We start from the raw sequence: 14,955 nt of genomic DNA, 5'->3' as shown, positions 1-14,955 counted from the left end.
TACAGGCTCAAAATGCCTAGAAAAAAATAACTTTCTTCTGAAACATGTCACTATTCTTGTTCTGAGAAATGAAGGCTATTCCATGTGAGAAATTACCAAGAAACTGAAGATCTCGTACAACGATCTCGTGCTACTCCCTTCACAGAACAGTGCAAACTGGCTCTAACCAGAAAAGAAAGATGAGTTGGAGGCCCCGGTGCACAACTGAGCAAGAGGACACGTACATTAGTGTCTAGTTTGAGAAACAGACGCCTCACAAGTCCTCAACTGGCAGCTTCATTAAATAGTACCTGCAAAACACCAGTCTCAACGTCAACAGTGAAGAGGCGACTCTGGTATGCTGGCCTTCTAGGCAGAGTTGCAAAGAAAAAGCCATATCTCAGACTGGCCAATAAAGGATTAAGATGGGCAAAAGAACACAGACACTGGACAGAGGAACTCTGCCTAGAAGGCCAGCATCCCGGAGTCGCCTCTTCACTGTTTAGACTCATGTTTTGCGGGTACTATTTAATGAAGCTGCCAGTTGAGGACGTGAGGCGTCTGTTGACCTGAACTCAAACAAGGTTCAGAATGTCCGCTGACTACCCTTCTATATAGCAAACCCTTAAGTTTATCCATTTTCATCTCACATGATTTTACATACATTTTTCAATGTTTATCATTTCAATAGCTCCTTGGTAATGTGACCTACTGGCCTCAAACTACTTTCAGAATGTCCGCTGACTGGCCGAGACGGGCACCACGAGGCATCCAGTGCGTTAACGCGACTGATCCCGGAGAAGCTGGCTGGAGCCCCAGGGAGAGTTCTCTTTTCTTTGTGAAGGCCTAGAGGCCAGGAGTCAGAGGTCACCAGGTCAATGGGGGCCTGTCTGGAGGTCAGGAAGGCCCCAATGAGAAGGCCCAAGTGAATTGGTGTGTGAGTGACACTGTCCTTCAGGGGGGCAGAGCAGGCAAATTAATGTAACATTGTGTGAGATGAAAATGGACAAACAAAAGGATGTGTAATGTGTAGGCCCACTGAGTGGACATTCTGAAACTTGTTTGAAGTCAGTAGGTCACATGACCATGGAGCTATTGAAATTCAAATGTAACAAAAATTCTGTACTTTGTTTACGCTGACTAACTAATTCAACTATAGGAATACAAAATGCAGCTCACATTTCCACGTTTATTAGCTTTGAAAAGCAAATAAATGTCCAAATTGTGAAAATAAAACCTGTGCAATGTTGTGCGCAATTATTCCAACTTCATGACACTTATTTGGAGTCTGTGGCAAGTGGTTTGAAAGCTCGAATATCCAACCTGAAACTGGCTTTACCCCGGTCTCCTTAAGTAGGGTTTTCAGCTGTTACATTTGCCCATATTTGGCTCTGTGTAAACTACAATTCCGACGCTGTGTTTTAACGTTGAGAAATCTAAATAATCATCGCTTTCAAAACATATGGTGGTAGAGAGCATCCTAACGTTCAATATGACAGTCTGGTATGGTAATCTGAGCTGGTAGAGAGCATCCTAACGTTCAATATGACAGTCTGGTAATCTGAGCTGGTAGAGAGCATCCTAACGTTCAATATGACAGTCTGGTATGGTAATCTGAGCTGGTAGAGAGCATCCTCACGTTCAATATGACAGTATGGTAATCTGAGCTGGTAGAGAGCATCCTAACATTCAATATGACAGTCTGGTATGGTAATCTGAGCTGGTAGAGAGCATCCTCACATTCAATATGACAGTCTGGTATGGTAATCTGAGCTGGTAGAGAGCATCCTAACGTTCAATATGACAGTCTGGTATGGTAATCTGAGCTGGTAGAGAGCATCCTAACGTTCAATATGACAGTCTGGTATGGTAATCTGAGCTGTCAGAGAGCATCCTCAAATTCAATATGACAGTCTGGTATGGTAATCTGAGCTGGTAGAGAGCATCCTCAAATTCAATATGACAGTCTGGTATGGTAATCTGAGCTGGTAGAGAGCATCCTAACGTTCAATATGACAGTCTGGTATGGTAATCTGAGCTGGTAGAGAGCATCCTAACGTTCAATATGACAGTCTGGTATGGTAATCTGAGCTGGTAGAGAGCATCCTAACGTTCAATATGACATTCTGGTATGGTAATCTGAGCTGGTAGAGAGCATCCTAACGTTCAATATGACAGTCTGGTATGGTAATCTGAGCTGGTAGAGAGCATCCTCACGTTCAATATGACAGTCTGGTATGGTAATCTGAGCTGGTAGAGAGCATCCTAACATTCAATATGACAGTCTGGTATGGTAATCTGAGCTGGTAGAGAGCATCCAAACATTCAATATGACAGTCTGGTATGGTAATCTGAGCTGGTAGAGAGCATCCAAACATTCAATATGACAGTCTGGTATGGTAATCTGAGCTGGTAGAGAGCATCCTAACGTTCAATATGACAGTCTGGTATGGTAATCTGAGCTGGTAGAGAGCATCCTAACGTTCAATATGACAGTCTGGTATGGTAATCTGAGCTGGTAGAGAGCATCCTCACGTTCAATATGACAGTCTGGTATGGTAATCTGAGCTGGTAGAGAGCATCCTAACGTTCAATATGACAGTCTGGTATGGTAATCTGAGCTGGTAGAGAGCATCCTAACGTTCAATATGACAGTATGGTATGGTAATCTGAGCTGGTAGAGAGCATCCTAACGTTCAATATGACAGTATGGTAATCTGAGCTGGTAGAGAGCATCCTAACGTTCAATATGACAGTCTGGTATGGTAATCTGAGCTGGTAGAGAGCATCCTCAAATTCAATATGACAGTCTGGTATGGTAATCTGAGCTGGTAGAGAGCATCCTCAAATTCAATATGACAGTCTGGTAATCTGAGCTGGTAGAGAGCATCCTAACGTTCAATATGACAGTCTGGTATGGTAATCTGAGCTGGTAGAGAGCATCCTCACGTTCAATATGACAGTCTGGTATGGTAATCTGAGCTGGTAGAGAGCATCCTAACGTTCAATATGACAGTCTGGTATGGTAATCTGAGCTGGTAGAGAGCATCCTCACGTTCAATATGACAGTCTGGTATGGTAATCTGAGCTGGTAGAGAGCATCCTAACGTTCAATATGACAGTATGGTAATCTGAGCTGGTAGAGAGCATCCTAACGTTCAATATGACAGTATGGTATGGTAATCTGAGCTGGTAGAGAGCATCCTCACGTTCAATATGACAGTATGGTATGGTGATCTGAGTGTGAGGCGCAAAAGCAAACTGACCAGACTAGTAAACACAGCCAGCAAAGCAATTGGTCGACCACAGGCACATTTGAGCAGTCTGTTCCACAATGCAACCAAAAAGGCGGCACTGGCTGTCGTTGGCGACCCCTCCCACCGTCTACACCCGCAGTTCGAGAGGTTTCCCTTCAGTCTGACGGTTAAGAACGCCCATCGCCAAGAAGAACGTGTTCAAACATTAATTCGTTCCTTGTGTAACCGATTTGAAATGGCTAGCTAGTTAGCGGGGTGCACGCTAATAGCGTTTCAATTGGTGGCGTCACTCGCTCTGAGACCTTGAAGTAGTTGTTTCCCTTGCTCTGCAAGGGCCACTGCTTTTGTGGAGCAATGCTTCGTGGGAGGCAGTTGTAGGTGTGTGCAGAGGATCCCTGGTTGAGCTCAGGTAGGGACGAGGAGAGGGACAGAAGCAATACACTTGTGCTGTTGGACTACTAAATGCAAAGTAAATTGTATCGGTATATTAACTTATCTATCTAGTGCAGTTGGAACAGTAGTCGTTGTGAGTGAATGTATGTCCTCTAAGTTGATAGTGTATGCAACATGATGGACTGACTGGTTTAAATATGATGTATGTGATTATTTTAATGAAGGTGATTTCAAAGAAAAATTGGACAATAAAGTTTTATTCTATTCTAATAGTGTTTTGCTCCACCACGAGCCACCAGAACAGCTTCAATGCGCTATGGCATAGATTCAACAAGTGTCTGGAACTTCACATGTTTTTTGGGGGGGCCCATACTGCTAAGCAAGGATGAGGAAGTGATTCGCTGGTTGGTTCTCAAAAACATGTAAAATCACAAAAAGTGTTTGAACCCATTTATAAAATTACATTTACATAAAAAAATAGTGAAATAGGACACTTCTCCTTTAATGGGAGAAGGTTTCACATGTCTTTTATAATGGTTTATTTAACCAGGCAAGTCAGTTAAGAACAAATTCTTATTTTCAATGACGGCCTAGGAACAGTGGGTTAACTGCCTGTTCAGGGGCAGAACGACAGATTTGTACCTTGTCAGCTCGGGGGTTTGAACTTGCAACCTTCCGGTTACTAGTCCAACACTCTAACCACTAGGCTACCCTGCTGCCAATCAGAGATTGTTTGAGCTACTACATTCAAAATGTGATAGGAACAACTGTCTGCGACAAATTAGTATTGGTATTATATCTCTAAATCAAACAGGCGAGGTGTGACTGAGTTGTTGTAAAACAGGAAACTTCTCCTTTAACTTAGAACTACCCCTCCCAGATTCGGGAGAATTGTCATCAACTGACACTAATTAGCATAACGCAACTGACCAAAAATGCTACTAGAAAATATTCAGAAAATCACAAGTGAAATATAGTGAAACACATCTTAGCCTTTTGTTAAATCACCCTGTCATCTCAGATTTTGAAATTATGCTTTACAGCAAAAGCTAGACAAGCATTTGTGTAAGTTTATCGATAGCCTAGCATAGCATTATGTCCAGCTAGCAGCAGGCAACTTGGTCACGAAAATCAGAAAAGCAATCAAATTAAATCGTTTACCTTTGATGAACTTCGGATGTTTTCACTCACGAGACTCCCAGTTAGACAGCAAATGTTCATTTTGTCCCATAAAGATTATTTTTATAGCCGAAATACCTCATTTTGTTCTTCACGTTTGGTTGAGAAATCCACCGGAAACTGCGGTCACGACAACGCCGAAAAATATTCCAAATTAGACCCATAATATCGACAGAAACATGGCAAACGTTTTTATAATCAATCCTCAAGGTGTTTTTCAAATATATATTCGATAATATATCAACCGGGGAAGTTGGCTTCCCAGTAGGAGCGAGAGGCACAATGGCCGCCTTTGTCTATTACGCACAATTCACTCTGAGAGCCACCAGCTAGCTGACCGCTGACGCAATGTTGTCGTTCACGCTCATTTTTCAAAATAAAAAGCCTGAAACTATGTCTTGTGACACTAGACACATTAGGGAAGCCATAGAAAAAGGAATCTGGCTGATATCCCATTCACTGCTCAATAGGGACGCATAGGAACGCAGAAGTTTCTAAATAAGAGTCCCTTCCTGAGTGGATTTTTCTCAGGCTTTCGCCTGCAATATCAGTTCTGTTATACTCACAGACAATATTTTTACAGTTTTGGAAATGCATATTCTAGCATCTTGTCCTGACAAAATAGCTTGTTTACTTTGGGAACGTTATTTTTCCAAAAATGAAAATAGTGCCCCCTAGTTTTTTGGGGTATCCGTACTTTACTATTGATATTTTCTGGCAACTTTTACTCCACTACATTCCTAAAGAATATATGTACTTTTTACTCCTATACATTTTCCCTGACACCCAAAAGCACTGGTTACATTACAAATGGTCAGGCAGGACAGCAATGTGGCCCAATTAACACGTTGTCATTTCTACTGCCTCTGAACTGGCGGGCTCACTAAACACAAATACTACATTTGTAAATTATGCCTGAGTGTTGGAAGGTGCCCCTGAAAACCGTAAATAAAAATACATTAAATAAAATAAAAAAACTGGAAAATCATGCCGTCTGGTTTGCTTAAAGATGCGCTATGCAAACAAATCCTCAATTTCCTGGTTGCAAAATGTTCCGTTTGTGGCAAAACAAGCAATCATTGTGTAGAGAATCATTGTACCATCTAAACCGCTGTGAAATATATTTTCCATAACCAACTGGGGTATCTGGAGTGATCAGAGAGTAGACTAAAGAAGTGAAGTAGACAAATTGCCAGTGAAGAAGTTCTATGAAATTAGTCTGTGTAGTTACTAGGCTTGGGCGTAATTCCGTATATACCAGAATACTTGGGAAAAAGCCATAGGATGGTTTTTCAATACCGTTGAAACTATTTTCTTCGAAGTAAAATATTTGTAGCTACTTTTTAAGTAAATGCCTGCAGTTAACTTGTGCAATACGTTAGGAGATAAAGAACAGCGTTCTTATTTGCCTCTGTCACATTATTATGTAGTTTACGGTAGTCCCCCCAGTCACGTGGTGTTTGATGACAACGAGAAGAGACCTGAGTGTTCCCGCAAGATGGCGGTCAGTCAGTGTAGATACGTTATTTTTTTAAACTGAAGGAATTATTGGATTTCCTCTCCCAAACCCCGACCAGTCATAAAACAACATTGATTAAAACGTTGCTCGGAACGACACAATTTCATGTGTACAACATCTAAAGACCCGCATCACTATCATGGGAGCTTTGCCGTTTCTAAAAGGACGTATTTCGGGGGTTTTGGAGACTTCATTTTTTTCCCACCCCCATACTGCTAAACAAGGATGAGGGCGCGATTTGCTTGTTGTGGTAAGGTTCTCAAAAGTATGTGAAATCACAAAAATACTGTCTGGACCCTTCTATAAAAAAATGGATTTACATAAAAATTTGTGATTTAGTGTAGAGGATATAGGGGATGGTTGCATTTTTTGTCAACATCTCAGATTATTTTGAGCTCGTACATTCAAAATGTGAATAGGAACATCTGTCTGTTACAAAGTAGTGTTGGTTTTATCTCTCTAAATCAAACAGACAAGGTGTGACTGTCTCAAACACAAGGAGTGATATGTTCCAAATTCCCCCACCTCCCGGGTCAGTTGTAACAGGCCTTGGGGTGAGATGTTCCAAATTCCCCCACCTTCCAGGTCAGTTGTAACAGGCATTGGAGTGACATGTAACAGTTTGACATAATGCTAAAATCATAACATGCAACAAGATATCGAAAGCCTTTATTGGGAACATGAGAACAACATGTTTAACATTTTGTGTAGCAGAAATAATAATCAAAATTCAAATCAGAATGTTTCCTATTTTGACACTTAACTGGCCCTTCTCAACTAAACAACAACATCTGACAATTTAACATCTGAATCTAACTGAATGTGTGTGGTGTGAGTGAATTTGAGAGAGAGCAGGGGTGTGTGAATGTGTGAATGTTGGATATGTTAACTCGGAGTCACAGTTTAGACAGTGGTACGTACGGTAGTCCCGGGGTACAGGCTTGATGGGCCCATCAGTTTAGACAGTGGTACGTACGGTAGTCCCGGGGTACAGGCTTGGTGGGCCCATCAGTTTAGACAGTGGTACGGTAGTCCCGGGGTACAGGCTTGATGGGCCCATCAGTTTAGACAGTGGTACGTACGGTAGTCCCGGGGTACAGGCTTGGTGGGCCCATCAGTTTAGACAGTGGTACGGTAGTCCCGGGGTACAGGCTTGGTGGGCCCATCAGTTTAGACAGTGGTACGGTAGTCCCGGGGTACAGGCTTGGTGGGCCCATCAGTTTAGACAGTGGTACGGTAGTCCCGGGGTACAGGCTTGGTGGGCCCATCAGTTTAGACAGTGGTACGTACGGTAGTCCCGGGGTACAGGCTTGATGGGCCCATCAGTTTAGACAGTGGTACGGTAGTCCCGGGGTATAGGCTTGGTGGGCCCATCAGTTTAGACAGTGGTACGTACGGTAGTCCCGGGGTACAGGCTTGATGGGCCCATCAGTTTAGACAGTGGTACGTACGGTAGTCCCGGGGTACAGGCTTGGTGGGCCCATCAGTTTAGACAGTGGTACGTACGGTAGTCCCGGGGTACAGGCTTGATGGGCCCATCAGTTTAGACAGTGGTACGGTAGTCCCGGGGTACAGGCTTGGTGGGCCCATCAGTTTAGACAGTGGTACGTACGGTAGTCCCGGGGTACAGGCTTGATGGGCCCATCAGTTTAGACAGTGGTACGGTAGTCCCGGGGTACAGGCTTGGTGGGCCCATCAGTTTAGACAGTGATACGGTAGTCCCGGGGTACAGGCTTGGTGGGCCCATCAGTTTAGACAGTGGTACGGTAGTCCCGGGGTACAGGCTTGGTGGGCCCATCAGTTTAGACAGTGGTACGGTAGTCCCTGGGTACAGGCTTGGTGGGCCCATCAGTTTAGACAGTGGTACGGTAGTCCCGGGGTACAGGCTTGGTGGGCCCATCAGTTTAGACAGTGGTACGGTAGTCCCGGGGTACAGGCTTGGTGGCCCATCATTTGTATTCCCAGCACTGCACCCAGACCTCATTAGGCTTGTTATAACTAACCCTGATGCTTGCAGCCATTAGTTAGCTTCAACTTTAGCTACATGTTTAAACTTTAGCATTGCTAACTTGCATTAAATCTATATTTATTTATTTAACTAGGCAAGTCAGTTTTAAGAACAAATTCTTATTTTCAATGACGTCATCGTAAGAGTGGGTTAACTGCATTGTTCAGGGGCAGAACAAGATTTTTACCTTGTCAGCTCAGGGATTAGATCTTGCAACCTTTCGGTTACTAGTCCAATGCTCTAACCACTAGGCTACTTGCCGCCCCATATCTACACAAACTGGTTATGAACCTGAAATACGTTTGGTTAGTCTAACTACAAAGCAGGTGATGCCGTCACAAAAATTTGGCCCCAAATATGTCTTTCTTACTTCAAACTCAGATTTTGTTTTTCAACATGAGGGTTGAGGACCAAACTGAGCATGTGCACAGTGAGTCACATGATTTTAGCTTGTTCCTGCTTGACGATATTAAGTGTCACAGTTATCCTGTGTTATAACCATCCCGGTCTCCCCTAAAATAGGAAACTTCTCCTTTTAACTAAACTCAGCAAAAAAAAATAAAGTCCACTCACTGTCAACTGCATTTATTTTCAGCAAACTTAAAGTGTAAATAATTGTATGAACATAAGATTCAACAGCTGAGACAAGTTCCACAGACGTGACGAACAGAGATGTAATAATGTGTCCCTGAACAAAGGGGGTCAAAATCAAAAGTAACAGTCAGTCTCTGGTGTGGCCACCAGCTGCATTAAGTACTGCAGTGCATATCCTCCTCATGGACTGCACCAGATTTGCCAGTTCTTGCTGTGAGATACCCCACTCTTCCGCCAAGGCACCTGCAAGTTCCCGAACATTTCTGGGGGGAATGGCCCTAGCCTTCACCCTCCGATGAGGGATGAGGATGTCTTCCCTGTAACGCACAGCGTTGAGATTGGCTGCAATGACAACGAGCTCAGTCCGATGATGCTGTGACACACCACCCCAGACCATGATGGACCCACCACCTCAAAATCGATCCCGCTCCAGAGTACAGGCCTCGGTGTAACGCTCATTCTTTCGACCATAAACGCGAATCCGACCATCACCCCTGGTGAGACAAAACCGCGACTCGTCAATGAAGAGCACTTTTTGCCGGTCCTGTCTGGTCCAGCGACAGTGGATTTGTGCCCATTGGCAATGTTGTTGCCGGTGATGTCTGGTGAGGACCTGCCTTACAACAGGCCTACAAGTCCTCAGTCCAGCCTCTCTCAGCCTATTGCGGACAGTCTGAGCACTGATGGAGGGATTGTGCTTTCCTGGTGTAACTCGGCAGTTGTTGGTGCCATCCTCTACCTGTCCCGCAGGTGTGATGTTGGGATGTACCGATCCTGTGCAGGTGTTGTTACACGTGGTCTGCCACTGCAAGGACGATCAACTGTCGGTTCTGTCTTCCTGTAGCGCCGTCTTAGGCATCTCACAGTATGGACATTGCAATTTATTGCCTTGGCCACATCTGCAGTCCTCATGCCTCCTTGCAGCATGCCTAAGGCAGATGAGCAGGGACCTTGGGCATCTTTCCTTTGGTGTTTTTCAGTCAGTGGAAAGGCCTCTTTAGTGTCCTAAGTTTTCATAACTGTAACCTTAATTCCCTACCATCTGTAAGCTGTTAGTGTCTTAATGACTGTTCCACAGGTGCATGTTCATTAATTGTTTATTGTTCATTGGGAAACAGCATGGGAAACAGTATTTAAACCCTTTACAATGAAGATCTGTGAAGTTATTTGGATTTTTACGAATTATCTTTGAAAGACAGAGTCCTTTTTTTTTTTTTGCTGAGTTTAGTTTACTATTGATATTTCCTGGCAACTTTTACTCCTCTACATTCCTAAAGAACATATGTACTTTTTACTCCCATACATTTTCACTGACTCCCAAAAGTTCTTGTTACATTTCGAATGCTCAGGCAGGAGAGCAATATGGTCCAATTCACTCGTTGTCATCCTTGCTGCCTCTGATCTGTCAGACTCACTAAACGCAAATATTGCATTTGTAAATGATGCCTGAGTGTTGGAGTGTGCCCCTGGCCGTCCATAAATACATCAAAACAGTCTGGTTTGCTTAAAGATGCATTATGCAGAAATTCCTCTTCCAGTTCCTGGTTGCATGAATTTGAATAATACGGATAATTTCAGTTTGTGACAAAATAATCATTGGAGAATCATTGTACCATCTAAACCGCTGTGAGAACGTTTCCATGACCACAAATATTGTACAGTGCATTCGGAAAGTGTTCAGACCCCTTCACTTTTCCCACATTTTATTACGTTTCAGCCTTATTCTAAAATGGATTAAATAGTTTTTTCCCCCTCATAAATCTACACACAATACCCCATAATGACATCACAATACCCCATAATGACATCACAATACCCCATAATGACATCACAATACCCCATAATGACATCACAATACCCCATAATGACAAAGTAAAAACTGAAATACCACATTTACATAAGTATTCAGACCCTTTACTCAGTACTTTGTTGAAGCACCTTTGGCAGCGATTACAGCCTTGATTCTTCTTGGGTATGACACTACAAGCTTGGCACACCTGTATTTGGTGAGTTTCTCCCATCGCCACAGAGGAACTCTGGCGCTCTGTCAGATTGAATACTTATGTAAAATGTTAGTTTGTTTTTAATACATTTGCAAAAATGTCTAAACCTGTTTTTGCTTTTTTAATATTGGGTATTGTGTGTAGATTGATGAGTAAAACATTTGAATGTCATCCATTTTAGAATGAGGTTGTAACGTAACAATGTGGAAAAAGTCAAGGATGTTTGAATACTTTCCGAATGCGCTGTAGTTATCCTCTACTCAGGTGTACAAAAGTAAAAGACGACAACTAAACTTAGGAAGGGGAAGCATAGAAATATCACACACAGAACAGATCTACCGCTTCTTAGACTTGCTTTCAATGAGACTGACAGATCGATAACTCACATTTCTATGTGCATTTCTATGTGCATTTGGTCGGGTTGCCTAAAAAGTTACATATTAATAAAAGGAATTTGATGTACTTTTACTCAAATATAACAATTTAGTTCTTTTTTCCACCACTAACCATTGGTTTTTGATTGAAATGATACAGTGAAGACCAGGTTATTCAGGAAAATAGTACATAGTGCTGCCTAAAACATACTGCAACCTTGTACTAAATGGTTTTAGTGATTTATATTAATTTAGGAAATCTATAGGTTAAGTGCACTTACGTTGTGTAATTTAAAGTATGTGAGTCTAATCTGAATTCATGTTTTGTTTTCAATGTTTAGCTACCTGATCTGTTGAAATGCGATAATTGAACAAGAACAATTTAATATATATTTAGAGAATAAAGAAAGTGCCAGAACTGTCAAGAAAATAACTTTTGTGTCCGTTTCTCTTTATTACTACTGGCTGACTCAGATTAAGTCTGAGGCCGTTAACATCAACAGTGAGGACAAACCCAACCTGCCTCTCTCCTTCCACACTGAGTAGAAACCTACAGTCACTGGGTACTGATAGTGACAGTGGAGCCCAGTTTGCTCTGCAGGATCCAGAGATGGCATCAGTGAAGCTGGAAGACTGCAGTCAAACACTGGAGCTGAATGTCAACATTAAAGATGAAGAAGAGGAGGAGAAGATTGGGACATCTGTTAATCATGGTAACAGCAGGTTCTATCTATAAGTTATCTTCATAAATTAGACCTCCATAAGTTATGACCCAGTCTATTGATAGGTTGAAGTCTGTAACTCTGACATCACACATCCCTGAGAAACTCCAGACTGCACAACAAAGCTTGTTATTCATTCCAACTTCTCCACTTTGTATGAAAAGTTACTGTAGAACTGTTTCATGATGAACTGTTTAAATAAGAAAGTAATGTTATTTCATGCCACTGAGTCTTGTATGGTTTGATACCAGTATTGTCAGCATTTAGAAAAAATGCAATTCCAATTAATTGAACACTGAAATGACAGTTATCATCAATCCTTTGAGAGAAACATTTCGAATTGGAATTTGGTTTGCATTCTGAATTAACTTGAATAGAAATGGAATTGACCCCAACCCTGGTGGTTGCTAACTTGTGATAGTGAGTGGAGGATGATATGAAATGAGTCTGTGTAGTTACTAACCCTTGTGATAGTGAGTGGAGGATGATATGAAATGAGTCTGTAGTTTCTAACCCTTGTGATAGTGAGTGGAGGATGATATGGCTCCTAATTTTCACTCCTTTTACCCCTTTTTGCCTTCAACTCTTATCCACTTTTAGAATTAGTTTTATTCATTTTTTGTATGGTACAGCCTACTGATATGAAGTCATATGTATATCTCTTCAACTGACTGGTTCTTCTGATGTTGTTCACACAGGAGACCATGTTGAGACATTCTCTACATCCAGAGAGCAACAGCAGGAAGATCACAGAGCTAAGAGGTCTCACCACTGCCCACATTGTGAGGAGATTTTCCCAATTCTATCAAAGCTAGAAATGCACCTAAAAATACACACAGGAGAGAGTCTGTATTCCTGTTCCGACTGTGGAAAAAGCTTCAAAACATCAAGGTCTCTGACAGTTCATCAGAGAACACACACAGGAAAGACGCCTTACTCCTGCTCGGAATGTGGAAAAAGTTTCTCTCAACAGAGCAATTTAAAAACACACCAACGTATACATAAAGGAGAGAAGCCTTACTCCTGCTCTGACTGTGGGGTCAGTTTCTCAGGATTGGATACCTTAAAAACACACAAACGTATACATACAGGAGAAAAGCCATATTCCTGCTCTGACTGTGGGAAGACATTTTCTCAACTGGTCCATTTAAATGCACACCAACGTATACATACAGGAGAGAAGCCTTACTTCTGCTCTGACTGTGGAAAGAGTTTCTCTCAACAGAGCAGCTTAAAATCACACCAGCGTACACATACAGGAGAGAAGCCGTACTCCTGCTCTGACTGTGGGAAGTGCTTCACAACATCATCTGCAATAAACGTTCATCAGAGAACACACACAGGAGAGAAGCCTTACTCCTGCTCTGACTGTGGAAGGAGTTTTTCCCGATTGAATACCTTAAACTGTCACCAGCTAATACATACAGGACAGAAGCCTTACTTCTGCTCTGACTGTGGGAAGAATTTCTCTCTACAGAGCAGCTTAAAATCACACCAACCTATACATACAGGCGAGAAGCCTTACTCCTGCTCTGACTGTGGAAAGTGTTTCTCTCGACAGGGCAGCTTAAAATCACACCAACGGATACACACAATAGAGAAGCCTTTTTCAGAATAAAACCGTACATTTTGGGTGGATTGACAATGGACCCCTGCTTAAAGTATCCTCCTTTTTAAATGAAGTCTTACAGCTACAATGTCATCCTCCAGATAAGGCAGATCTAATATTACAGCAAATAATATGGCTCAGCTCCAATGTACTGATAGATCAAAAAAAACTTTATGTAAAAAATGTGTATAATATCTATGAAGGACATACATTTTCAACCTTTTACAACATACAACATTTTCAGACAAGATAGAAAGGCCAAAGAGGGCGGTGTTGCAATCTACTGCAAAGATAGTCTGCAGAGTTCTGTCCAACTATCCAGGTCTGTACCCAAACAATTTGAACTTCTACTTTTAAAATCCACCTCTCTAAAAACAAATCTCTCACCGTTGCTGCCTGCTACAGACTTAAAAAAATCATACAATGTGATTTTCTGGATTTTTGTTTTAGATTCCGTCTCACAGTTGAAGTGAACCTATGATAAAAATTACAGACCTCTACATGCTTTGTAAGTAGGAAACACTGCCGATTTTGCAGGTTATCAAGTACTTGTTCTCCCCACTGTATATCTCTCTGGTCACCCACAAAACCAATTCTTCCTTTGGCCGCCACTCCTTACAGTTCTCTGCTGCCAATGACTGGAACGAACTACAAAAATCTCTGAAACTGGAAACACTTATCTCCCTCACTAGCTTTAAGCACCAGCTGTCAGAGCAGCTCACATATTACTGCACCTGTACATAGCCCATGTATAATTTAGCCCAAACTACCTCTTTCCCTACTGTATTTATTTATTTTGCTCCTTTGCACCCCATTATTTCTCTCTACTTTGCACATTATTCCACTGCAAATCTACCATTCCAGTGTTTTACTTGCTATATTGTATTTACTTTGCCACCATGGCCTTTTTTTGCCTTTTACCTCCCTTTCTCACCTCATTTGCTCACATCGTATATAGACTTGTTTCTACTGTATTATTGACTGTATGTTTGTTTTACTCCATGTGTAACTCTGTGTCGTTGTATGTGTCGAACTGCTTTGCTTTATCTTGGCCAGTTCGCAGTTGTAAATGAGAACTTGTTCTCAACTGGCCTACCTGGTTAAATAAAGGTTAAATAAAAAATACTGCCTGATGCTTTCACATCAGCATGGACCAACATCCCTGTGGATCCATGTCCCGAAGAATTCGGGCTGTTCTGCAGGCAAAATTGGTGTAACTAATAAACTGTCCGGTGAGTGGTAAATGAGCAAGGCATACTGGGATAAAAGTTTTGGTTAACAGCATACATGACTGGTTCCCCAGGCACAAAACCCTCGA

General features: G+C 42.1%; 3 protein-coding genes across 12 annotated transcripts in view; 2 read left to right on the top strand and 1 right to left on the bottom strand.

Annotated features, from left to right (window-relative positions):
• LOC110528886 (zinc finger protein 664-like) overlaps positions 1-14,141 on the top strand; it is a 140,889-nt gene extending 126,748 nt beyond the window's left edge. For 2 of the 5 annotated variants that reach the window (XM_036951248.1, XM_036951249.1), the window contains exon 5: positions 12,727-14,140. In XM_036951248.1, coding sequence (XP_036807143.1) covers positions 12,727-13,646 — 920 coding nt within the window. In that variant the 3' untranslated portion in view covers positions 13,647-14,140. Of the gene's footprint in view, positions 1-12,726 lie in introns of all 5 variants that reach the window. The other 3 variants (XM_036951245.1, XM_036951243.1, XM_036951246.1) reach the window with 3 other exon arrangements.
• LOC110528894 (oocyte zinc finger protein XlCOF6-like) overlaps positions 1-14,955 on the top strand; it is a 680,129-nt gene that overhangs the window by 521,601 nt on the left and 143,573 nt on the right. The gene's annotated exons all lie outside the window — the stretch shown is intronic.
• LOC110495595 (zinc finger protein OZF-like) overlaps positions 1-14,955 on the bottom strand; it is a 147,679-nt gene that overhangs the window by 73,002 nt on the left and 59,722 nt on the right. Inside the window, exon 1 of one of the 6 annotated variants that reach the window (XM_036951107.1) lies at positions 4,791-4,834. The exons of the other annotated variants lie outside the window; for them this stretch is intronic. The gene's annotated coding sequence lies outside the window, so the exon portion shown is untranslated. Of the gene's footprint in view, positions 1-4,790; positions 4,835-14,955 lie in introns of those variants that run through there. 6 annotated transcript variants of the gene reach the window in all.

The sequence above is a fragment of the Oncorhynchus mykiss genome, chromosome 18, assembly GCF_013265735.2.
Source record: "Oncorhynchus mykiss isolate Arlee chromosome 18, USDA_OmykA_1.1, whole genome shotgun sequence".
Taxonomy (NCBI): Eukaryota; Metazoa; Chordata; class Actinopteri; order Salmoniformes; family Salmonidae; genus Oncorhynchus; species Oncorhynchus mykiss.
Note: the sequence above shows the minus strand (reverse complement) of the source record. Positions and strands in the feature narration are given on the sequence as shown.